This window comes from Platalea leucorodia (genome assembly GCF_965183815.1).
Source record: "Platalea leucorodia genome assembly, chromosome: 4".
Classification (NCBI taxonomy): domain Eukaryota; kingdom Metazoa; phylum Chordata; class Aves; order Pelecaniformes; family Threskiornithidae; genus Platalea; species Platalea leucorodia.
Genome location: NC_138826.1, coordinates 70,672,474 through 70,697,120, shown reverse-complemented (window position 1 = coordinate 70,697,120; position 24,647 = coordinate 70,672,474). Strand labels below are relative to the sequence as shown.

General features: G+C 52.2%; 3 protein-coding genes across 11 annotated transcripts in view; 2 read left to right on the top strand and 1 right to left on the bottom strand.

Moving 5' to 3' along the window:
* The window catches only part of TMEM184B (transmembrane protein 184B), a 30,696-nt gene extending 13,896 nt beyond the window's left edge, over window positions 1-16,800 (top strand). Inside the window, exons 3-9 of the mRNA XM_082310018.1 lie at window positions 2,065-2,230; window positions 5,695-5,785; window positions 6,323-6,398; window positions 9,532-9,623; window positions 9,925-10,094; window positions 11,342-11,536; window positions 13,502-16,800. Coding sequence (XP_082166144.1) covers window positions 2,065-2,230; window positions 5,695-5,785; window positions 6,323-6,398; window positions 9,532-9,623; window positions 9,925-10,094; window positions 11,342-11,536; window positions 13,502-13,743 — 1,032 coding nt within the window. The 3' untranslated portion in view covers window positions 13,744-16,800. The remainder of the gene's footprint in view (window positions 1-2,064; window positions 2,231-5,694; window positions 5,786-6,322; window positions 6,399-9,531; window positions 9,624-9,924; window positions 10,095-11,341; window positions 11,537-13,501) is intronic.
* A 1,023-nt stretch (window positions 16,801-17,823) lies between these two features.
* MAFF (MAF bZIP transcription factor F) lies at window positions 17,824-21,484 on the bottom strand. 4 transcript variants are annotated; one of them, XM_082310176.1, is made up of 3 exons: window positions 21,282-21,484; window positions 19,992-20,045; window positions 17,824-19,907 (listed from the first exon to the last, which is right to left on the bottom strand). In XM_082310176.1, exons 2-3 carry the CDS (start codon window positions 20,025-20,027, stop codon window positions 19,494-19,496), a joined length of 450 nt encoding a protein of 149 aa, XP_082166302.1. In that variant the 5' UTR covers window positions 20,028-20,045; window positions 21,282-21,484; the 3' UTR covers window positions 17,824-19,493. The 4 variants fall into 4 exon arrangements, with proteins under 4 accessions (XP_082166302.1, XP_082166301.1, XP_082166300.1 ...); XM_082310175.1 differs by having other exon boundaries at window positions 21,023-21,357; XM_082310174.1 differs by having other exon boundaries at window positions 21,109-21,357.
* A 221-nt stretch (window positions 21,485-21,705) lies between these two features.
* Window positions 21,706-24,647, top strand: part of PLA2G6 (phospholipase A2 group VI) — a 17,100-nt gene continuing 14,158 nt past the window's right edge. For 3 of the 6 annotated variants that reach the window (XR_014227835.1, XR_014227836.1, XM_082308288.1), the window contains exons 1-3: window positions 21,706-22,283; window positions 22,823-23,038; window positions 23,837-24,017. Coding sequence is in view for 4 of the 6 variants with exons in the window: in XM_082308288.1 (XP_082164414.1) it covers window positions 22,075-22,283; window positions 22,823-23,038; window positions 23,837-24,017 (606 nt within the window). In the remaining 2 variants the exon portion in view is untranslated. The other 3 variants (XM_082308290.1, XM_082308291.1, XM_082308289.1) reach the window with 3 other exon arrangements.

The following is a 24,647-nucleotide window of genomic DNA, read 5'->3' as shown; positions in this document are numbered from 1 at the left end:
TGCCAGTGGATTCCACGGGCTGAACTCCACTGCGGAAAGGAGTAGCAGGAAATGTTTTATTTTAATTTTTCTCCCCTCCCCTCTTTCTGGGGCAGGTGTCCTGGGAGCCAGAACAAGTCAAACCCTGTATCCTGTTCTGTACCTCTCTCTCATGCGGTTGTCATGTGAACTGAAAAACACAGTGGGGAAATGCAAGCCCTGTTATTTATCAACCTGTGTTTTGTACCTGTTGGTCCGTAGATTCCAGAGTGATGACTAGGATCTAGAAAACTACAGCCTATTGATGGAGTACAGGGGCTAGTGAAGTTCAAAAATGGATTAGTCACTGATGAATAAGAGTAACACCTGCAGTTTTACCAGCTTGGGTAACAATTACAAGTGCCATGGGTCCTCCTGTCAAATTGATCGCCTGCTGAGGGTAGGAAGAAATCTTTCCTCTGCAGTATAGCATTGCACAGTTAGGCATTAATGCCCTTCTCCAAAGAATGCAGTGGAGGACAGCGCCAGAGAGGCGCTGTTGATTGAAACGCGCTGTGTCCTGTTACAAGGCAGCAGTTCCTCTGCTCTCGTAGGCGCACGGATCGCAGGGCTCTTGTGACATCCCAAGGGCAAAGCTTGGAGTCATCTGAACTTTGGTGTCAGCTGTCCCTGTGCTGGATGAGCTGTGTCACTGGGATCGTTGCAAGGAAAAAATATCCCTAAGGTTTGTTAGTTTATTTTCAACCTGTTCTCCTCAGGAAATGAGGCTTTCGTGAGCTCCTCATGGGTTAGGGAGAGGAAACAGAAGTATTTTGAGCCCTTCAGTTGATTTTGACCAGATCTGGGCAAGAGGCAGGGAGAGATGAGCAACAGACAGCTGGGAAGAGACAACCCCCTCTCACATACGAGGGAAAGTCGAGATCATCAATGTATGCTTCATTAGGCCCTGGAGAATCCTCACAGCACCCCCAAATGCAGGGTGAAGCTTCAGACAAATGCTTGTGCCTCTTCAGGCAGCAAAATCGGTCAGTCGTGAGGCACGTGTGTAATAAACTAGCTGTTAGTAATTCCAGCAGTTGGGGCAGCAGCTTGATGAGGGTTGCCGTATGGAGGCCTTGCCTCTGGAGAACGTGCCCTCTGCTGACTCCGTGGCCAACAGAGCATACCTGCAACTCGCGCCGAAGCGCTGCCCGTGTTATTAGGCCATTACAGGAGTGGTGCTCATCTTCAGGATATGCTTGTGGTCAATACCTTTTCCAGGAGGCGTGTGTTCTGTGAAAAAGCATCTTAGGTGTGGGATCTAATGGTGGCTAACAAACTGTGAGTGGTGGGAGCAGGTAGGGTGGGGACATTGCACTCCCCCCAGCCAGTGACTTAGAAGGATTGGCATGCGTGCAGACAGTTGGACAAAACGAGCAGTGTGGCTGCGTCGTTCCTTTGAGCACGGTGCACAAGCTCGGTGCTCACTTGATGGCTGATGCATCGTGGCTGTGCTGTCACCAATGTGCAGAATGGCACTTTTGGAGCAGACGGGCTGTGGCTTACCAGCTCTGGGCAGTGCTGTGAAGGGCTCTCTTAGGTTGTTTCAGGTGAAAGTCTCGGAAGTGTTCAAAACTGACAAGAGAGTGAGAGTGTTTACAATGAGCATGCACTCAAGTGCATGCACCTTCCCTCTTAAGAGAAAAGCAGGCTGCAGTGTTATGAATCTTAGGTACTTAAAACAGGATAGCAGGAATATGGGATTGATAACCAGGGGGGAAAAAAGGTATGAACAAAAGAATATGGGCAAAGTGGTGATAATAACAGTAAATTAATTCCCTATATGAAAACAGATTAGAAATGCCTCCACTTCCCCCCCCCCCCCCCCACTTTCTGCAAACTAAGGGATGCTATATGGATGCCATAAGATATGTGATTTTTTTTTTTTTTTTTTTTTTTTTTAATGCTTATCACCTTGAGGCTGGTGGAGGTAATCAAGAGATGATTTACTGAGTGTTTTTCCTGGCCCAATTGACTCTCCAGTTCCACTTTCTTCTCTCTATTCCATATACTGCTGATCCTGGTCTCCCCTCTCCATCCTCCCAGATCTACATGCATCTTCGCTGCTATAGCTGCCCAAATGAACAGCGCTACATTGTTCGGATCCTCTTCATTGTGCCCATTTACGCCTTTGACTCATGGCTCAGTCTCCTGTTCTTCACCAATGACCAGTACTATGTTTACTTTGGCACAGTGCGGGACTGCTATGAAGGTAAGGAGGGGTCAGACAGAAAATGGGGGAGGTGGGAAGTCTCTACCCTGAGAGAACTTTGGCTTCTGGTTGGGCACATGGAGAAAGCATCTCTGTCACCTGCTGAGACAAAGTTTTACAATGTGCTTGACTGGTTGACCGTGGCTTGCTCAGTGGCAGAAAATCATAGAATCATAGGATGACATGGGCTGGGAAGGACCTTTAAAGATCATCTAGTGCAACCTCCCTGGCATCGGCTGGGACATCTTTCACTAGATCAGGTTGCTCAAAGTCCTGTCCAACCTGACCTTCTCCCTCACTGGCCTCTGAGCATGAAAAGATGTGTTGAGCCTTTTCTCTGATGTTCTGTAGAGACAAAGTTTATGATTTTTTTTGGGTCCTTTGCTTCAGGAAGGTGTAAAGCCAAAAATCTGATTCTAGCTGGATGTTTAAAGCAAGGTATCAATTAGCTCCCGGCTCTTGGAACAGCTCTTACTTAGCAGCCAGATGCTTGCTTTGTCCAGTTTTCCTGGCACAGTTTGTTAGTGACGTATTCTTCTGGTCCCATCCTGTGGCCACTTTTGTGATCACGCAGGGTAGCACAGCCACCACCTGCTGGTGTTGGTGAGGTGTAAAGTGCTTTGGAGTCCTGCAGGAGACAGGGGACCGTGTTCAGGATGAGTAACCGATTGCTTCGCTTTCAGTTATCTGCTACAGATGATACCACTAGCATTTTATGTGGGGGAAACAGTTGCTCTCCAGTAAATGCTATCTAAACTTCCCTCCTGATCTCATCCAGAAAGGACCCTTCTACCCATCCAGCAGGAGAAACCGCGCTCTAGCAGTGTACTTTTGAGGACAGTTTATCACCATACCCTCATTAAATCATACTCACCGGTGCAGTTGTTTTGGCAAGATCTGCATTGCAGAGAGGTGCCCCTGGCCATGTGAACAAGTTAATCAGCTGAAGGGACCAGCAGGCCCTCCTTCACATCCACAACAATGCTCCGAGATGCAGCAGCAGATGGCAAACGTGCACGCATGATTCAGAAGGCATCTTTGTTTGGGCCTGGGTTTTTTTTCTCCGTTCCTTCCCTGCCCTGCGCACGTGTGTAGGTCTAGCAGGAATCTTGCTGCTCTGCGAAACTCCTCTCCTAGCAACAGCCAGTATCCCTCTGTCTCACTTGCTCAGGGAGTTTCCAAACATCTGAGTGTCTGCTCAGGAGGCAGCCCATGCTCCAGAGTTCACCTCGGCACGTTGGGCCGTGAGAAAAGACTACAGGCGAAAGTGAAAGCACCTTCGGTCAGCAGGTTCTCTCCCTCACTTTTTCTGGGGACTGCTTTGAAACAGCCTTTTTGTTCTCTGCCTTCCCTTGCCATCCACCTTATAATTTCATTTTTTGGGAAGGTATTAGGTTGCAAAGTGGAGAGAGCCCTCTTAGGGAACAGGGGGAGAAGACCCTGTTAATAAATTTCGAAAGCTCTCTTGGGCCATTTATGGGCTGCATTTCATAGTGTGTGTTAGGAGGAGCATGTTTTGGTGTTGCTCTTTCACGTGACTCTGCTTCTGTACAAACCTGGGTGTCAGTAACACTGACACTAGTAGATTTTTTTTTTTTTTGTTATGTTGATGTCATGAACACCATCTGATGGATGTGGATCAGGAATGGGAGAAGAGTGCTTTTGCTGGTGTGGTGAACTTTGATAGCTAGCGCTCACTTCTTTTGGGGATGGAGGGGCAGATATTTCCCCCTCTTTTTTTTTCTTTTGTTGTTTTGTTTTCTTCCTCTGATGTCATCTCTTCCCTAGTGCTTGTGGAATGGGCAGCTGGTATTGTAATGACCACATCAGAGGGCAGGGGTCACTGGAGGACAATAGGAAAAGCTCAGCTTTTCTTCCTCTGGGTGCTGGGAGCTGTCAGCTACGTTGCAGGAAAATTGCAGGCAAAAAGGGTTAGCACAGTTAAATAAGTTTTCCATGATTGGTGTTTTCTCTCCTAATTAAGGCTTTAGTAAAATCATTGCTGTGTGAACATACCTAACTTCATTCAATAACAAGGATTACAGACGGAATAACAATATCCCAATTACATACATAGAAGCAGGTATACTACTGGCTTTTATGTGCTGTAGCATTCTTGCCAGCTAGGCACATCTGCAAGCCATAAACATAATGTGTTGAGATTATGACCATTTGGGGGAGCGTTGAGTACCTCTTTTCCATAATTTGAAAACTATGGCATAGCTTGGATGCTTGTAGAAGAAGTAGAGTTAATGTCTGTCTTTGACTTTGGAAGTTCATCCACGTGGGAAAATTGACCTCAGGTCTAATAACTGGCTGCTTGGTGAGGTCAGCTTCTGAACACTGTACATTATTTGGCTTTTGTTCTTATGTCAAAGTTCCTCGAGACTTCTGTTTCCATCCCAAGTTATTTTCTCTTTGTATTATGTCAGTGCTGGGGACCAAAACCAGGATTTGGGTGTTGGCATTCCAGGGAATGTCTATCATAGAAAATAACATTGAAAGAAGGGTCACCTGGTCTGTCTTTTTGCCCCAAATCTGTATGTGGCAAACTCAGGAGTACAGTCCTTACCCTGAAAATCTCACAACTGTGTGAGGGTCCAACAGTGACTATAACAAGTCAAGAGATTGGCAGACAGGGCACGTACAGGCTTACTGCATGCACAATTAAGTGGGTTTGGATCCCATGAAAAGGAAACATGTCTGTAGTTATGATGAGAGCCCCCCCACCAGTGTCTTCACCTCAGTTTATATGTATCAGCAAAACTGAGCCTTGAAGAGAATTGAAATGGGGCAGAGTAGTAGTGGTCAGTCTGAGAAGGCTCTTCCTCATCTGTACCAGGTAGCTAGGGAAGGCAGAAAAGAGGTGGTCCAAGGAGGAGTCTGTTTAGTATGCAAGAAATTTTAGCTTTCTGAGGAAATGAAGCACAGAGCCTGTTTTTAAAAAGTCTCCACCAGACATGAAAACAGAGTTTCACTGATTGGTAAAAACCCTCTGTTTCTCCAGCTCTTATGTCTATAGTCTGGTTACCTCGGAGACAGAAACGGTGTTCATCACCTAAAAGGTTAAATACAGGAGATAAGATATGGTTGATGGATCAGAGATAACTTTTCCAAATTATTTAGTACCAGTGTAATGTCCCGGAATAATGCACAGGAACCCTGTAAAGAATGGCATCTTACAGATGCCAAGTAAAACAGACTGACCAGAATTTTAAATGGTCCTGTGACCCTTTTGGCATGAGTCATGGAACTGGCCTGGGACCATGGCCAAACTCCAGTTCAGATAGTCTTGTGAGTGCTGAGGTAGGATGATAAATGCAGTGAAAATAATCTGGAGTGCTTTGAAGGGAAAGTTGCTGCATAAGCAGTCACTGCTAATGTTTGGTCTGTTGCCTGTACTCTTGGTCCTTGCACCTGTTTTGAAGTTGGTTGTCATTTTACTCTGATTGATGTCTTTGCAGCCTTTGTAATATACAACTTTCTCAGCCTGTGCTATGAGTACTTGGGAGGGGAGAGCTCCATCATGTCTGAGATCAGAGGGAAACCAATTGAGTGAGTATTTATTGTGCTTACAGCTTGACGCGCTCCTCCTTCTGTGCCCATCTACCATGCCTCTATCCTTGCCCTGAAAAACTGTGTCAGGTGGCAAATGTCTGCTGGGACTGGGCAGCATGGATGGTGATGATTTACCAGGACCCTGCTCTGAGACCGATCAGGCTGATCACATCCTCTTAGGCAAGCTGGACTGATTCACAGCTTTTCTGGACATCTGCCTACTCCTTTGTTTCTTTTCTTATTCCCTTCTCCTACTTTAAATCTTCTGTCTTCAGTTCGTTGTGTGTGCTTCCTCTAGGACCTCTGTTTCTCCCCATGCTACTCAGTTAAGAAAAGAAAAAGATTGAAGTGTGGAGTCAGGGTGTTATTTTAAACATGTCTCTGAAAGAGGGTATGGCTGTAACTGTAATCATGGTTGGAGAAAGCACCAGTCCTGCAACTTTGCTACAGAGAGGTAGACAAAGAGGGTAGGAATCTTGCACTCTACCCCAAATCTTGCTTCTGAACCCTGTCATCTTGTGTTGGCTCTTTCAGGTCCAGCTGTGTATACGGGACTTGCTGCCTGTGGGGAAAGACTTATTCGATTGGATTCCTGAGGTTCTGCAAACAGGTATGGGCTGGAGGAACTGTGCCGTCCTCTAGAAATGAATGAAGTGTGTGTGGGTGGCAATGGTGCCTTTCGCTGCTGAACTTCTGAGATGAGCACTCCTTTGAGGGGGTTTATAATATCATTTTGAGAGGCCTGCAGGCTGCCGAGAAGAGGGTTTTTTTTGTTTTGAATGATCTTAACATTTTCTACTCAACCCCGCATCAGGAAGGCCTTAGCAAAAGACCCAATTTATCTCTTGGATCTGATGTTAGCCCTGGGAAGAATTTCTGATTTCCTCTTCCCTTTCTGGATTGCAGCGGTCCCACCTTTAAGAAATTGATGGCAGTGTTGTGTTGCAGACACCCCGCAGTTGTGTAACAGCCTCCTGAATTCCCAGTGCTGCTGTTGTGGTTTGGAGTTGAGGAGGGGGTGGAGGTTAAGCGTGACACAACGCTTTGTAGGAGGAACCGAGTATTGCTCACCATGTGTGTCTGTCTGTGCTGAATTGGGTATGTTGAGGAGGAGGGAATGGGGGAGATCTAAACCGCGATACAGCCCTTGTCTGCTCATCCCAGGTCAGTCACCTCTGGCTGCTGTGAAGCAGCAGCTGATTTTCAAGGCTTTACTCACTTGCTGAAATGATCACATGAGGTTTCTCTGGAGACAGCGTGAAGCAGGTCTGGTTCTTTTAAATGGCTCAGGTCACTGTAATTCCAGTCACTGGGTCTAGATATCTGCCCTGGCTTCTCTTCCACATCATGCCCCATCATCTGTGTTTTAGCCATATGCAGGAACATCAAAGGTACAATGCAGCCTCATAGTAATATCCAGTCTTAATCTCTGCAGCATGATTGGCCTCTTTCAAAGGACCACATCTTTCTTTTCTCTGTTATATTTGTCTCTGTTGCGTATTCTTTCCTCATGGCTTTCCTCCTTTTCTTCCCTGATACTTCTATTTTCTAAGCTGCTCCCAGTATGCTGCTTTACCTGTTTCTCTTGGGCTTCATTTGTACACCCTGTGTTTGATTTGATGCATTATCTATGCTTTTTGCTCCTAATGTTAACTTTCACCTTTTAAATATGTCATAAGCAAACATAACACCCATCAAGTTGAATGAGTGCTGGAGAAATAATTTCCCTTAGACCTCTTGTTTCTCTTGTCCCACAGCCTCTGGCAGTTATCTCCACATGGATTGCACCTGGCTGTGTTTGGAAAGTTTTTTTCACAACAATGAAGACTAGAAGCACTTGGGGGGGGGGGGGGGGGGGGGAGGGATTCTGCATGCTTCCACAAATCCTCAGTTCACTTGGTAACTCAGGCTTAGGTGGATATTTTGCTTTTGCTGTGCTGCTATCTGGCAGCAATTCTTCTAGTCAGGCCTGCCCTTTACAAACTGCTAATTCTGCTGTGGAGGCTGTGAGGGAGGTGTCTTGCAAAGGGATGTTTAAGTACTTCCGTCCTTCTTGGCTCGAGCTTAAATGTTGCCTTGGTGAGAAGTCTTCGGCACCAAGACTCACTTTCTAGTACTTTAGACTTCCAGGATCGCAGAGGAAGACCTTTCAAGGCAAATTCCTGGGTAGGCTGGTGCAAAAGGGCAGCAGAGCAGATCTCAGTGCTGATCTGTGCAGTGTCCACCGTCATGGCAATCAGGCTGGAAGGAGCACCTTGCCCATTTTATCCCTGCTCTCAGCATCTCCAGCACTCCTGTTGCCTCCCACCACCACCTGCCCATTTTCTGCTCTTTTCAGCCCTTTTCATCCTGAAGGAATCTGCCTGTTATAACCGTTCCTTCTTTCCATCTTCACCCCCACCCCAAGCTTTTCTCAGGCAGGTGTCTGCTGTGGGTCAGTCAGTCTGCTTGCGTTGCCTGTGGCCCTCCAGCAGTCGGGTGGTGTGCTGGTGGCTGCGGTGTAAAATCTGGACAGCTTGTTTCTTTAAAGATGTCTTGATCAAGATTCTTTGCTGGTTCTGTGTCTGGTGACCCTCACAGATGGGTCACACACCATCCATGTGCTTCCCGTATGCTGTAGCATCTCCTAGGGAAGCAACTAAAAATAGGACGTGGTGGTTTGGATTGCAGGGAAATGGTTAAAACATCCCCAGATTGGAAGGAGGGGAAGCTGAGAGGACAGAGTTGTTTACCAATTAGCTTGACCTTTTCCAGTTCACATATTTACAGTGACTCACTAACTGGCATGTGCTGGGGTTTTTAATCTCCTTGAAGTCTTATGACCACTAACAAATTGCATCGTATCCAAAGCAATTGCTCCTGTTTGGTTTTGCCTTCTTTCCATACACAGCCCTCCCCACACGTGTGCAGGTCAGCACCTGCCCAGGCTCTTCCAGCCCCCTTCTGGGAGACACGGGTGACATTTTTAGGGTCACAACCCTCCACTCTCTTTAGCAGTTCAACTCCTAATAACTGAAGTTCAACATCTCCAGAAAGATGAAGAATGGAGTGGCTTTGAGAGGAGTTGTCCCAATAGGAGCAGTGATTTATACTGGCAGACTGGATAGAGCTGATCCCAAGTGCCACAGAGCCTTTGGGGAGATTCAGTAAAGGTCGTGTGGGTGACAACAGAATAGCTCTTAACTTCTGTCTGGCAACACACATCACTGTGTATACAAAATGCATTAATATGGTGGCAGTTGCCAAAGTTCCTCCTCAGAGAGCTGGGTTCCCCTCCTATCCAGGGGACCGTCTTCCCTAGCTTTACGGCAACTGTGGATTGGAGTTGGCTTCCCTTCCCCAGTATCCCTTTGTTAAACTTGCTGTGTCCGTACCGTAGCACAGTGTGGCATTTTTTGTTTGTCCTGCTGTTACTGTGCATAAATGTGCTGCAGCACAGCCTATGAAAAAACAGCTGTGGAAGAGAGCAGCTGAGCAGCTTCCAGGAGCAACCTACAGAGTGGTTTTTCTTCACGTTTTGGGCAATTAGATAGCACACATTTCTTCTGAATCTCCTCTGTCTCCTTTTGGGTGCTGCAGTCCTCAAGCAAGTGGCGGGGTTAGACTCCTTGTTGGGGCTGGATTATGTTGCCTTGCCAAGTTGTCCCAGTGGACGCTCCATCATCACTCCATCATGGGTCTGGTTTGGGAACTTGGCCTCTTGCACCTCCTGCCTTCTCATTCCTCCTCTCTCATTCTTGTAGGCTACCCTGCAGTTCTGTGTGGTGAAGCCCCTCATGGCGATCAGCACAGTCATCCTTCAGGCCTTCGGCAAGTACCAGGATGGTGACTTTGAGTAAGTTTGTTTGTCTAGCATGCAAGCCTCGGCTGCCCCTTCTCTGCCCAGCTGTGCTTATGGTCCATGTGTGTGCTGGGTCATGGGAAAAGATAGAGGGACAACACAGGCTGAATATGCATGTGTGAAAAGAGGGCAGGGGTAAACCTGTTGGTTTCAGGGTTTTTTTCTGCCTCACTTTGGGTGAGGGAATGGGATAGGGAGGCAGGAAGGAAACGGAGTCTTAAAACTCCCCAGTGACAGCAGCAAGGGGAAAAGACGATGCTGAAATTTCAGGCATTCATGTATCTTCTCTTTTCAGTGTAACCAGTGGCTACCTCTACGTGACGATCATCTACAACATCTCTGTCAGCCTGGCACTGTATGCCCTCTTCCTTTTCTACTTCGCCACACGCGAGCTGCTCAGTCCTTACAGCCCAGTACTCAAGTTCTTCATGGTGAAGTCTGTCATCTTCCTGTCCTTCTGGCAAGGTGAGCTGCTTTTCCCTTCCCTTGGTAGGCACAAAGAGCTCTCTGCAGGGGCTCAGACACTGGAGTTGATAGAGCAGATCCTGATTAATAGCCAGAATGTCTTTCTGTATTATTATTATTGTTGTTATTATCATTATTATATTTGTTTTATAGTTTTTCATTGCTTTTCTCTGGGAAACATATTTTGCTCATTTTCATCTTTGTTTCTATGCTCCTGAATCCTCACTATCCCTGTCCATGTGCATGTGCACACGCACATCTGCCTGGCAAAATCAGATGTTTGGATGAAGTGTCTTTTGCATTCCTGGAACAACCATAAAGCACAAGCTGCCAACATTTTATCTGCATGCTGCCATTTTATTGATTAAAGTAGCTCATGTAAAAATTTTTAGTACTTTTTTTTTTTTTTTTTTAGAGCTCTGTAAATAAAATTTTAATGGTATGTCTGTGATTCATGTGAAGCAGCAAGCTGCCTGAATGCAGTGTGTGCTGTCACAGAACCACTATGGAACGGAAGGACATTCAGAATACGTACACATGATGCAGAGGCACATTCAGAAAGCTGAAATTCCGCCTAAGCTTAGTGCTTCTTACTAATTAGCTCTAAGCATTTCCCTATTCAATGCCCTACTTAGGTTTACTGAGTTGCACTTCAAAGACTAATTGAGTAGGAACTTAGGTGGAATTCAGGCTGTTGGAGTATGGCCCATCCTCCCCGGCTACAGACAAACTAATAAACTGTCTAGTTTGTCATCTTGAGCCATCTGGTCACACACTTTCTGCCTTCTCTGGAATTCTTCAGCCACCTGGCTATAGAGGGGGAGAAACATCTTTCTTGCAATCGTGTGTCAAAACCGCTTTATGCTTAAATGATAAGCTCTGTTACTTCAATTTTTGCTTTAGTTAGTGGACATGCTGAGATCACAGAAGCGCTCACAGAAATATCTGCCTGCTTCTTACCCTTTTGGACTTGATTAAGTCCTGCAGCAGCTAGTTCCACAGATTATGTGTCAGTTGAGAATAGAAGAGGGTCAGTGTTTGAACATTCTTTGCTTAAACATATTTATTCCTCCTTTCTCTATTGTACAGGTGAGCGTAGATGGGAGTATCTAGCCCGCTCTGTTTGTAGCTCCCATGTTAAATGGATTTGCATCTGGGACTTACAGCACAGACAGCTATTTCCATTCCTGACAGTTATATGCAATCATGTTTTCTGCACGTTTACATGAGCTCATTGCTTTGTTTAGGGATGCTGTTGGCCATCTTGGAAAAGTGTGGTGCCATCCCCAAAATCCACTCTGCCACTGTGTCTGTGGGTGAAGGCACAGTAGCTGCTGGGTATCAGGACTTCATCATTTGCGTGGAGATGTTCTTTGCAGCCATCGCCCTGCGCCATGCCTTCACGTACAAGGTGTATGTGGACAAGAGACTTGATGCCCAAGGTAGGAAATATGCCAGTGCAAATGGCATGTCTATTTGGTAGTGAGACTGGGTGGAGACTGGTTCCTCTGGCAGCCACCGCACTGATATGACTCCCAACCTGAGTGCTTGGAAAACATCACATCCCCTCCTCCGTGGTGTCTGAACAGATTCATTGTGCAATGGCTCTGCAGGGCAGAAACCTTGCCTGAATTGCGTTGTTCCCTTTTCAGTTCCCCTGTATGCCACCCACGGCAGCTTGTTGCAGACCTGAGGGCTGCAAGAAGTTGCGTCCTTTTGGTAGAGTGGGTTTGTCCTTCTTCCTGTCTCCTCAAAGGGGAACTCCATTGCTCCAGATTGTGCAACAGACTGAAGGCAGGAGGGACAAGGCCTGAAACAGGCTCTGTTTTGAATCTGGCTCAGGAAGATGAGGCTGTGCTTTGGCAATATGTTTGTCTTGGAGGAGGAGGATCTTCCTGTAACGACTTTGTGAGGGCTGGGTTGCTAGAAGTCTTATTCTGGGGAAGAGGGAGGTGAATGTTATCTCTGGGGAAAGGGGGTTCTTGTGCCCAGTCTATGCAAGTACATTCAGTGTTCTCCAAATAAAGGGGTTCCTTCCTGCTGGAGTCTGTGCTGAGGTGTGGGAAGACAGCAGCCCTTGGGCAGTGTTCATGTAGATGATCCCTCCATCCCAGCCAGCCCCAGAGGTTTGGGAAGGACAGTGGCTGCAGCTGGGGGAGATGAGATCTGAGAGTGATGACAGGGTAAACTGCTGGCTGGTACAGTGGGCGATGTTTTGGTGGAGGGTCTTGTTCAGTTCTTGTTATTTCCTCTCTCTTTCTCTCTTTCTTTCTCTGTCTCTCTCTCTCCTCTCCCTTTTATCTCTCCCTTGCTTTGGCCACTGGTCCCTGATGCAGCTGTTCCATCATATGGGCCATACGGTAGGTACAGCATGCTCTGTGTGTTTGTCTCCGTTGTTTTTTAACTGGGATGCTGTTCTGTCCTGATTCTCAGCCCACCTACTGCCTGCTCTGTCCCTTGTTCCCCCTTCCTTGTAGGTCTGTAACTCGACTGCCTCACACAGCTGCTTTAGGGTTGTCTGGATCATAAGTTGTAAAACAGCCCCGTGGGCAGTGGCATAACACCTCGCTTTAGAGCGTTTCTATCAGGACTGTGAGAATCTCTCTCCAAAGAGTTGCACAGGCTCTCAAAGGAGCTGGTTTGCGCTCTCACCCCAGCTTCCCTTCACTTTCATAATTGCCACAGATGATCAGCGTGCTTTGGTCATTTGGGGAGCTCATCCCCAGGACTGAGCAGAACCAGAAGTCCACGCTGGAAATGGGACCTAGAAGCCATGAGAAATGGCAGCTCCTAGAAGGACGCATAGCCTTCCTCTGTGCTCAATCTCCAACTGTTGCTTCCTTCACGGTGTCACTGTGACACCCTCCACCCGTGGGGTGGTTCTGCCTCTAGTACTGCCTGTTCCCCTCCTTCCCCTCTTTTGCGCTGTTTTCCACTTTTATGACCTCGTTCCTGTGGGCACTTTGATAGCGCCTATCAGTCTAATTTGCAGTGAGTGGGAATAGAAAATTCAATTTCTCCTATATTTTTAGAATTTCCTTGGTTTTTGTCTTCTGAAACCCTTTACAGGAGCACTTCCCTACCTGATTGTCTTCGTTTGCACACCCAAGCCAGCACAGGTAGTGTGTAGTGGAAGTTGTCACTGTGGGTGTGTCCCATTCTCATGGCATGTTCCCCATTTGGTGCTGAGGTGGATTCACTTGGCTAGCAGTGGCTGGATTTAGGAGCACTACTGGTAAAACTTGACACCATTTGTGTGGCATTTCCTCAGCAGCTGCTTAAGGAAGTCTGTAAAGTACCTTCTGCAGGATCTAGGAGTGCATGTTCCCTGTTCTCCTTTCTTGTTAAGGGGTGTGGGGGAGGGCAGCAGTATTCTTCACTTGTGCCTCCCCATCTTACCCCAACAGGTCGCTGTGCTCCCATGAAGAGCATCTCCAGCAGCCTCAAGGAGACCATGAACCCCCACGACATTGTCCAAGATGCAATTCACAACTTCTCCCCAGCCTACCAGCAGTACACCCAGCAGTCAACGCTGGAGCATGGTCCACCCTGGCGCAATGGCAGTCACGTTATCTCACGCTCCCACAGCTGCTCGGGTGCCCGCGACAATGAGAAGACCCTCTTGCTGAGTTCTGACGATGAATTCTAGGAGGGGAAACTGCCAGCACAGGCTGTCATTTTCCTTCTTTTGTTGTTTTTATTTTTTTTTAATTTATTGAAGCAGAAACATGCAAGTCATATCACTTCCTAGAGAGCGCAGATTGCAGAAGTGGGCACTTCCCATTAGCTTTTGTGGGTACGGACATGATGAGCAGTACGGAGGTAGGGGAATGGCCAGGACTCCATTCTCAAGCTCATTCCTTACAGCAGCAATCGACTGGAATTAATTGAAGCAAGCTCTAGGGTTTGGGGCTCTGGCCTCCCATACCTGCCCAGCTTGGTGTGGAGTGTGACTGGCCAGAGCCCGGAGCTGTGGCCAAAAATGTTTTTGGTTTGGTGTTTTTTTCTTTTTTTTTTTTTTTTTTTTTTTTTTTCCAACTGGACAATGCGACTGCTTTGTATTCCTCTTCCTGAATGGTTGATGTAGGCACAGTTTTCTCCCCCAGCTCCCTGGTACTAACATCTCTGTGATCCTTGGGAAATGGGATTAGGATGCAGCGATAAGCATTCCTGAGGACCAGACCAGAGATTGGTCTCTCTATAGCCATTGCCTTGAATACTTAGTAAGGAACATCTCCCCCCACCCTCCTAAGCACCTGATTGTGCAGTCCTGTGCTTGAGCCAGCGAGGGGAAAAAGGACAGGACTTTCTTCCTGTTCCTCCAGATCCCGCATCTCCCTTGCTGCCCATCAAAGCGGATGCTTGTCGAAGCTCGGCAGGGATGGAATTGCTGTCTCGCAAGGGTGGGGTTTTCTAATCACCAGGTGTCCAAGCTTCCCATCTCCCCTGCGTTCCTGTGGCAAGAAGCCTCCCTGGAGCATCTGTCTCCTGCTAACAAGACTGAGGACTGGCCACGATAGGTGGAAGTTTGTAGAGCTTTCATCCCTCTTTGGGAAAGGAAGATGTGTAAACACTAAAATGTTTTTTCTTCTTGTTTCCTGTCCCCCGCCAACATAGCTGCCCCTCTTAAAGGTGTGCATTGCACCAGGTAGCTGCCAGAGCAGGTCCTGGTCTCTCACAGGTAGCGCTCCCCATCCTTGTCATCACTGACTTGCCCTGTGAGCTGCACAAGTTTTGCCCTTAGGCTGGAGTATTCAGGAAGAGATGTTGCACACTCCTCCTTTGCTTTTTATCTCCATAGCTATTCCAGGCCAAACTGGAATAGACTTGAAACCTGACATGACCTGGCTGGTTAAAATTGTCCCCCTCAGTGTTCCCAGGTAGCAGTTGCTGCTGCATGCTTCACAGGCCCTGCAGCAAATGCAGTGCTATCAAGGGTGGAGTCAACATCCATGGGAGTGGAAAAAGAAGCTTCCCCTTGCTTTTGTAGGGTTTTGAATTGGCCCCTAGGAATTTAGTGGAGCCAAAATGAAAATGATCCCTCTGTAGATCTAACCAGGGACCAGGAAATACCTCTTGCTTGCTTAAAATTGTCTAGGGGAGGAGGGGGGAGCACACTCAAGTGCCATAGATCAGATGCCCCTACCCCCAAGCAGGACACAAAATGCAGAGGCTGGAGCAAGCCGCTGCATTCTTCTTGGCTGTAGTTTCTGTGTTCCTCTCCCGCTTGATGCCTACCCTGCCATCAGCAGACCTGCGCGTTTCCAGATTGCCCTTCGTTGCTCTGCTGGGAGAACTGGGGCCTGGTTTACTGCCTGGAGTTTACCTTTCCTCTTGTATCCTAATCTACGTGCTTGCTCATTTGCTTTCTCAGAAGTGACTGTGAGCAAAGAGCACCTCATTTCCTCAGCACCCCTGCGGGAAGCTGGTGGTCAGGAACAGGGGGAAAAGGGCTTGAAGAGGCGGTTTGCTCCCTGCTGTGAAAATAAGATGGGGGAAGGTGTAAGGACAGTGTCTCCTTCGTGCTCTGAGGGAGCTGGAGGCAGGGTCAGTGGATCCAGCAGCTTCTCTGCTGCTGGATTTCCCTATTTGCACACATCCTGCGATGCCACGCAGTCAGTTACTGCTTTTCCCAAATCTGTCGCTGCTTAAATGGACATGCAAACGCTATCTGCCAGGCTTTGTGTGGGCTTGGTGTAAAACTCCTCCTTTTCCTCATGCCATAAGCCCCCTGGAAAGCAGGGCTGAAGATTGAATGGGCTTTCCTTCCATCTTCCATGGCTTTGATTAATAGTCCTTTAGCGTGAGATTTTTAAACTTCCCCTCTGTCTTAGGAAAGGGGGGCATGGGACATGATCCCTTCTTCCCCTTTCCTTGCATTTGCAGGCCTTGACGATGTCCCAGTGTCACTTAATTGGTGACTGTCCCCAGTTTTTGTTGGGTGGCCGAGATCTGAAATCTCTGGGATTGCCCCGCTGAAGGTGATCCAGGCTTGGGGAAGCATTTTTTTTTTTAAATTCTTTTGAAATGTATGCTGCATATATATATGCTGTGCAGAGGATCTGGATATTCTCAAAGCTTCCTGTACGTAGTGGTTTAAAGTGTAACCCTTTTGCACTAGCTGCCTTTGGAGAAGCCTGGTGAAGAACTAGCACCCAAACAACAGCCAGCTGCCATGTGTTATAATTTTATAGACATATATATTTTTTAACACCACACAAAATAATCTCTGAGCTTCCTGCTCTCCCTCACGACAGGCAAGTGCCAGAGCAAGGACTGGCTCTGAAGCTGCTCTGGCTTGGAGGAACAAATATAAGACCCAGAGCTTGAGACCAAGGAGGCCGAGGCATCTGTGGTCTTGCAGGTCTGCTCGCAGTAGCCCAGGGCCCCAGTAAACATGTTGGTTCCAGGAGTAGGCCCTTGGAGCTGCTCTCCCTCACCTGCTTCCCCTCTCCTTCCTTCCTTCCTTCTTGTTTACCATGTAACATACCCATGGGATTTGTTTATTATTTTTCCATATAGAGTAGTTCTTTGTATATAAATGACTGAAAAAAAAAATGTATGATAAATAAGACAGAGTCACCTAGTTTTGTACCTATCGTGTTTAACTGATGTGAGCTCAGCGACAAGCCGCTCTCTCTATTTTGGTCTTTGTGACGTTATACTCTGCAGAAATGAGCAAATATGATGACAAATAAAAATATAGAGATAATATAGATTGTACTTAGGCTGCCTCTGCGTGGTGCTGTCTGGGTGACTTCTCTGACCTGATTTTGAGTGTTTGCTCGTTACAGGGGCCGAGGCTTAGTGGGTCAGTGTGTCTTGTCCTCCTAGTCCTCTTCTCGAGAGGAAAGCTTCCTGCTGTCTGTGTGTATGCAGGAGCTGAGGGAGAAGCAGTGCTACAGCAGCCTGGGGCAAAGACATCACTGATGGCCCAAGGCAGGAGCGAAACCCCTTTGTCAAATACCTTGAGTAGAGATGAGTCCTGATCTTGGGTGCTCGGTACAAAACACCTGCGGGAGAAAGGGGGCTGCTTTCTCTGACACAGGCCCCAGCAAACAGCAGCTCCGGGCTTTTCTTCCATGAGTGGTGGTGGGGCTGGGGCGGTTTGCAGTAGCAAGAGGGAACGTGAGTGTAAAACCCAGAACCACGATGTGAGCGCTGCAAGCTCCTGGGAGGCTGGGGCCTGGCCCGCCTGGGTGTCAGGGGAACACTCATTGCTTCCACCTCGGCTGCGAGGAAGGGTGGCTTTTCCCCATGGGGAGGAGGTTGGGCTTCATCTCTGGGTAAGGTGCCTACCGTGTTTCCTTCCCCTTCTCCTGCCACCCACGGATGTGAGCTCCCTGCTTTCCTCCTCGCTGTTCCTGCGTCAAGCAGCAAGGTTACTCGGCAGGGAAGTTTTTGGGTAGAGCTGCCCTGGTTGCACCAGCCTCTCCTCCCATACCAGCCTGCAGGGAATTTTTCTAGCAAAAAGCATTATCTTTCCTAGGAAAAGCTGATCCAGCACAGCCGAACTGCTCCTGAAAGCAAGCGCTTTGCAGGGTGATGTTCAGCATTAAGCTTGCTTACTGACCCCTTTTCTTCCGGAGACTATAAATCTGTCTTCTAAAAAGTCATGGGGCGCCTTCTTGAACCTGTCCTGCAGCAAAACTACAGGGAGCTAGAAAACCTGGTCTCACTGAAACACAGCTCTACCCTGAAGTTCAAGAATGACCAAACACACACTCACTGTGGAAAAAAAAAGAACTTGCTTTATTTGTAAAGTCTACAAAATACAGAGGAGTCAGGTAGGACACATACCGTAAGTCAGAAAATAAATAAGTATTTTTTTGCTCTATATAAGTATAAGATAAAATGTGATTTGCATATATAAAATATAAAGTACGGCTCTGTACCAACATCCTGGCTGTGCCGAGAGGCGGAATGGCAAAGAGGACGTGAAAATAACTTATATTCGTGCAATAAATAAACCCAAGAGGAGTCGGGGTGGGGGGAGGCTAACCACAGTGCCCCCTCCACGAGCAATGGGCACCTCTCTCCAGGGAGGGATGGAGGCTGCAGCCGAGGGCGGCTGGCGTGGCGAGACCCAGGCAGGGGCAAAAAGCAGGGGGATCATCGACAGCAGCAGACGCCAAGAGGGTTCTGCCTCCTGTAGCCTCCCCCGTGCTGCCTGTATTTAGCAAACCCAACTCTTCTCCAGCGTTTCAGCCTGCTGAAGAGCCGGTTGTCCCACACGGGTGTCCAAGCTGGAGGAAAAACAGAGGGAGGAGCCTACCTGCTTGCCAGGCAGCTCCCAGGAGCAGGGATGCTCTCCACCCCTGCTTCCCACCTCCTGCACCTCCACCCCTCTCTCTGCCTCCGCAGCTCTGGCTCTCGAGGGCCAGGAGCACCTTTCCGTGGGCTTCATAGGCCGGGGAGCGCTTGGTGGGGCCATACAATCTGGCCTGTGCAGAGCAAAACAGTGTTTATCTCTGCTCCAGCTGCCTCCGCTTCCTTCCTGCCGGTGCCGCTGTGTTTCAGAGACACCCGGCCGGCCAGGCTGAGCGTCCCATAGGCAGGAAGAGGCGTGAAGGATGTGCGTGATGGAGAAAGATAAAACAGCACCACTGCTTCTCCCCTTTGCATACAACAGCCTGGGCTGACCTGCCCACGTCCCCCAGCTCTCCCCTGCCCGAGGGTCCCTCCTCCATCACCATCACCTCTGGGCTGCCACAGCGCTCTCCCATCTCGCTCACCCTTACCAGGCACCAACCTGCAGCCACTTTCTCTCCCCCTCTGACCTGCCACCTTCCCTTGCCATCTCCATCCCCAGAGGCTCCAGCCACGCTGCTGCCTCCCTCCTTGCTCCAGCCACGGTCCAAGTTGCAGGGCCAATGCCAACCTGCTCTCCATCATATCCCTTCTGCCCCTGGCTGCGAAACCTCTCTCCCCGTTTCCCTCCCTGGCATATGCTCCTGGGAGCGCCTGGGCCACACTCAGCTCTCCTGCGCCCTCACACCCCTCCCCCCCCCCAAAAAAAAGAGGCACCTGGTGTTTTCCTGCCAGCTTGGAGCCGTGAGATGCTTCCCCACTGCTGCCTGTGGCGGGCTCGCCCTCTCCTGCCTGCACCCCCCAGGGTGAGGGGCACCTGGCCAAGGGGTCTGCAGCAGGGGACGGGGCTGGGTCAAAGGGGAGGGGGCTGTGGGGCTTCAGGGGCCACCAGTGGGGTCCTGTCCTCCGCCCCAGCACCCACGCTGCGGCAGCTCTCCCTGCACGGAGGAGCTGGAGGTCAAGGGATGGGAGAAGGAGGATTTCAGGCACAGGTCCCGGTGGGAAGGAGGTCAGGAAGGGTATGGGAGGGGATTTGTGGGGGAAGGCGCCCCGGGGAGGCTGTGCCCGGCCGGGGGACGGAGGCCGACACTAGGAATAGGCGGCCTGGTTGGCGCCGGACTTGACGATGGTGATGACGCTGGCGGTGGCCACCTTGGCAGGGGGCCCGTGGGCGGCCACGGTGCGGGCAAAGCCCTGCAGGGCCTCGTACTTGCCACGGAGGGTGTCAAGCTCCAGGCGCATGGCGGCGTTCTCCCGGGCCAGCTTGTCCACCTCCCATTCCAGCTCCATCTTCTGCTTCTGCAGCTCTTCCTTCTGGCAGACGCGCTTCACCCGGCAGCTGGCGGCGTAACCCCTGTTCTTCAGCGTCCGCCGGCGCTGCTTCAGCCTCGCCACCTCCTCCTTGGAGAGGCCCCGCAGGTGGTGGTTGAGCTCCCGCACCGACAGCCCCATCAGCTCCTCGTCCGACAGCAGCGGCGTGTTCTCCCCCAGCTCCCGCTTCACCTGCCGGAGAGAGGGGCGGTTGCCTGAGACCCCCCCGAAACCAGACCCCTGCCACCCCAACCCCCCAGTCCCACCGGCGCTCACCTTCAGGGCCTTGCTGGAGAGCCCGTCCGCAGCCATCCTTGCCTCACGCTGGCCCTGCCAGGAGAAAAGCTGGTTACTGCCTGCCCGTGCCCATCGCCCCGGCACAGAGGGCCCCCTGCCCGGTGCCCACGTCCCCCCACTGGCTGCGTGACTCATCCCTGCTCCTTTAAAAAAAGTACGTAGTAGTAATAATAATAATAACGACTGCAAAAAATAGTAACAACAGGGGAAGGCTGGACCTCCCACCCCTCCTTCGTCCCACCCCGAGGTGGTGGGGATGCTGCTCTGCCCAGGGGACCAAAAACGCCCCAGCCCGGCTGCCGGGCGGCCGAGGCTTCCCCCGGGGAGGAAACCCGGGCGAGATCCGCCCGGGGCCGAAAGGAAAGTAAAACCGGCAGCGGCAGCCGCCCCACGGGACCCGCCGGGGGTCCGCAGCCTCCGGGGACGACGGGTCGGGGTCGGGCCCGCGGCCACGCGGCGTGGGCGGGCGAGAAGCGGCCTCCCCGTGATTCAGCAGCCCGGGGGGGGCGGAAAGGCACCGAAGCGGCGCCGGTCCCATCGCCGGTGGCCGGTCCCCCCCTCCCCGTCCCCGGGTTGGGAGAGGGCCGGGAGCCCGGGCTGCGGCCGAGCGGGGAGCCCCGCCTCGGGGAGCCCCCTCCCCGTTAGCAGAGCCCCGGGAGGGGCGGGGGGGGGCGGCCGGGCCGGGGCCGGGCGCGCCGCGCGGGGAGGCGAGGGGCTGGAGGGGGGCGGCGGGGAAGGTGGAGCCGGGGCGGCTGGGAGCTGATGCAATCCGGGCCGGGGAGCCGCCGCCGGGGCCGGGGGAGCGGCGGCGGCTCCCCGCGGGCGGCGGCCGGGACTCGGGAGGGAAGCGCGGACGGCCCCGGGCGGGGACCCCCCCGCCGCCGGTGCCGGTCCCGGACCCCGCCGCCGCCGCCGCCGCCCTCTCCCGGCGGGGGGAGAAGCCGGAGCGGAGGGGCGCCCCGGGCGGGAGGGGGACGGGGTGCCGGTGCCCCCCCGCCGCCGGTGCTTACCGGGAGGCTGCGCTGGTCCCCGCGGGGCCGCTGCCGGCTCGGGCCGTCGGGCGGCGCCTCCAGCCCCGCTCCCCGCGATTACTCACCCGCGGATTCTTTTCATTCATAAAAACACAGTCATGCGGTGACGTCACCCTCGACCCGCCCCTCGCCGCCACCGCCGCCGCGCGGGCCGGCCCCTCCTCTTAAAGCCGCTGCTGCCCTTAAAGCGCCCGGGGTGACACCCCCGCCTCGCACGCTGCCAGAGTATTAAACGCACCGGGGTACAAACGCAGCTACTCTCCAAACCCGCTGTTTTTTCCCCAGATTTTGGGGTGACGCACGCCCAGGCAACGGCCACTCCCGGGTGCCGCGCACCCCTACCCAACCCCAGCGGAATGGGCCGCTGCCGCTTTAAGAGGAGCGCCCCCTGCCCCTCACAAAGATGGCGCCCCCCGCCTTTCCGCCCTCCTCCGGGATGGCGGCGGGCGTGACGCAGAGGCGCTGGCCGCGCTCCCCCCGCCCTCATCGCCCCTCCCCGCGCGCGGCGCCGCTGATTGGCCCGCCCCGGCGGGGGGCGGCGCGGCGATTGGCGGGCGGCGAAGCGGGCCGGGGGCGCCGCGCGGGGGCCGCTGGGGGCCCGTCCTGCTTCGCGCGCGCCGCCGCACCCCGGGCGCCGGGCCCGGCCCTGCCAGGCCGCGGGTCCGCCCCCAGCCCCGCTCCCCCCCGCCAAGCCCGGGCAGGCGGCAGGGCGCCGGGGCCGGCCGCGGAGGGGGGGGTGTTCCCCGCCGAGGCGGTGGAGTGAGGCCGGCGAGAGGGAGGCCAGAGGTGGGCGGCCGCCGTGAGGCGCTGAGGAGAAGCGGGCGCTCTTCCCGGAGGAGCCGGGAACGAAACCGCCGGCGCCGGGCTTTCCTCCCGGGCGGTGTGTCACCCCGGCGCCTTTCGGTTCCGCTTTCCTGGCGCGGGGTCGCGAAGTTCGGGGAAGGGCAAGGGCCGGGCCGGGCCGGGCGGAGCCTGTGGCCGGGTTTCCCTCAGGACGCGGTGGGGGAGAAGCCGCCTGAGGCTCCGGAAAGATGCAGTTCTTTGGCCGGCTGGTGAATACCATCAACAGCGTCACCCAGATATTCACGAACCCGTACCGGGTGAAGGAGGTGCCGGCTGCGGAGTATGCCGCTCACGCCTGCCTGCGGGAGGAAGGCAGGGTGGCCCTGTATAAGAACAGCCTCGCTCGCTCGTGGGATTGCCTGCTGGTGAATCCCCAGAGCCCGCAGGTCGCTTTCCGGTAAGTGACGGACCTTTAGCAATCGCTACTCAAGCGAAAAAAGCTAAAGACCCGAAATCTCCGATCTCAGGACCGCAGGGCTTGGCGGCTGTGGGCGTGGGGCGAAGTGTTTGGTCAGCAGGTGGGCTCGTGAGGAGCGGGAGGCCCTTGCGTGTGATGGTGCAGGAGCCGTCATCAGAACATGCGCCTGTGAGAACAGGGCAGGACAGAATCCAAACATTGTAAAAACAGGCAACTGTGGAATAGGTACTTGGGTCAGGACACCCACAGGTACATGCCCTTCCACTCGTACCAGTTACTGCTTGAGCATCTGGAGCACAGGATGCTTCAGCCCAAAAGTCAACGTTCCTCAGGAAGGGGAGATGCTCTCTGCTAACGAAGTAGGCTTCCTTCTTCCCCTGGAACAAGCATGGCACCAGATGAGGAGAAATGGGAAGGTCCCCAGCACTAATGTTTAGAGAAGAGCTGTTTCTCTCAGATACACGGGGTGGAGGTTGTTTCTTTGAGCAGGACCAACGCTACATTTGCCTTTCCTCCAGGCTCTTCCAGCTTGACAATGAAGCAGATGCCCTGGTGCGTTTTGAGCAGTACGCCAGGCAGCTGCGCCCTTTCTACGAGAGCTCGCGCCAGCCGTTGTCCCTGGAGGATCTCCAGCAGCTCAGTGACTGCTTCCGCAACCACCCCAGCTGGTCCTTGGCACACATCGCGGTGGAGATCGGCCATCGTGAGAACTTCCGGCACAACCACGTTCTGAGGCAAGGGGCCGGAGGGGTCTCCGGTGAGCCTGGTGCTGGGAATGAGCTCGGGACGGCAGACTGGGCCAGATTAGGGTATCCCGGCTTGATGTACCGAAGCGAAGGGGGCTGCTTCTTGGAGGAGCTTAACACCTGTGGTTGCTGCAGAGGTCGAGTTTAAAAGTGTCTTGCCTGAATGACAGATGTGGTAGCAAAGGGGGTCCGATGGTCACTATGTAAGCTTACTGGCAGGCTTTCAACCTGCTGCTGCAGACGTTAAAGCCCGGAGCTCTGGTGTTTGATTTAAGTGTTTTGCTAGAGGCACTAGTTAGATTCTTGTGGAGCTGCTTTCTGGAGGGGGTTGTGTCTGACTTTGAAAACCACGAGAGAGGAGGTACAGTAGGACTGTCTTTCTGGAAATGGTTTTTGGCCACAAGCCCTTGCTTTCTTTCCATGGGGAAGTTCATTGAGGATAGGGGAGGCTAGTGAGGAGTTAGGGGACTGGGGGACTAATGGCAGCACCCCTGCCAGGTTGCTGACTGTAACCTGTCTCCTGCCTTCCTTTGGGCAGGGGGAGCTACTCCTATATTGGGGGCAGAGGAAGCAGCAGCGTGTCAGGGAGAGGGTCCATGGCAGGGCTGCTTGGCGGCCCTTCCCTGTGCTCCTTCCCTGGCAAGAGGCCAGGCTTTCATGAACCTGGTTCGCACCAGCTGGGCCTGTCACAGGCGTGGAAGGTACCTTCGTGTCAGCTCCCAGGGAAGCTGCATGTCCTTGTCTTTGCAGCCCTTCCTTGGCCTCACGTTGACTCATCTCTTGCAGCTGCGTGAACAGCACGGACAGCGAGGATGGCTGCACCCCGCTGCACCTGGCGTGCCGCAAAGGAGACATGGAGTGCCTGCTGGAGCTGCTGGAGTGCCACGCGCGGGTGGACATTACTGACAGGAACGGGGAGACCGTTTTCCACTATGCTGTGCGAGGGAACAGCCCCCAGATCATTGAGGTGGGAGCAATTTCAAAGCTGGGTGAGAGCGGGACTAGAATGGGTCCTCGCTATGTTGTGAGGAGGGAGACAGGAAAATAGCTGCAGGCAGGGGAGGAGAAGGTCAGTTCCCTCTGCTGCAGCACTGAGTTAATGCTTGAGACTGATTTCGGTCTCTTTCTTCCCCCTTTACTGGTGCTGTTTCCCGTAAGCAGGCTCCAGATTCCACCCTGCAGTGGAACAAGGATATTAAGCAAGTTTCCTCAGAAAGTGTCCTTCATTGCTATTTGCATCAGGCCTTCATCCTGCCTTTCCCCAGGCCCTTGGCCGTCCCTTCTCCGTCTCCTCTGAGCAGGGTATTTGGTTCTGGACAGAGCACTCCTGTGGGGGAGCGTGTGTTTAGGCTGCCGTGGGGGAGCATGTGTTGCTCGTAGACTGAAGGACAGTTTGGAGCCACCCTGGGCTCTCCTGAGCTGCAGAACCTGTTGTTTGAACTGAGTGGCCTTGCACGCGATCAGAGCCTCGAGGCAGAGACAGTCTGAAGCCAGAGGCGTTCTCGATTGCTGAGAAGTGCTGGGCAGAGTGACAGGGTTCGTAAGGGCGTGGGTGGCCTTCCACGTTGGTTCCTTGGGTCTATCAGCTCCCCAGCAC

Coding starts and splice junctions, on each gene's coding strand:
- MAFF (XM_082310173.1), bottom strand. CDS start 20,147: ATGAGTCACGCAGCCAGTGGGGGGACGTGGGCACCGGGCAGGGGGCCC. Junction 19,908..19,991: donor TCTCCAGCAAGGCCCTGAAG/GTGAGCGCCGGT, acceptor TCTCTCCGGCAG/GTGAAGCGGGAGCTGGGGGA.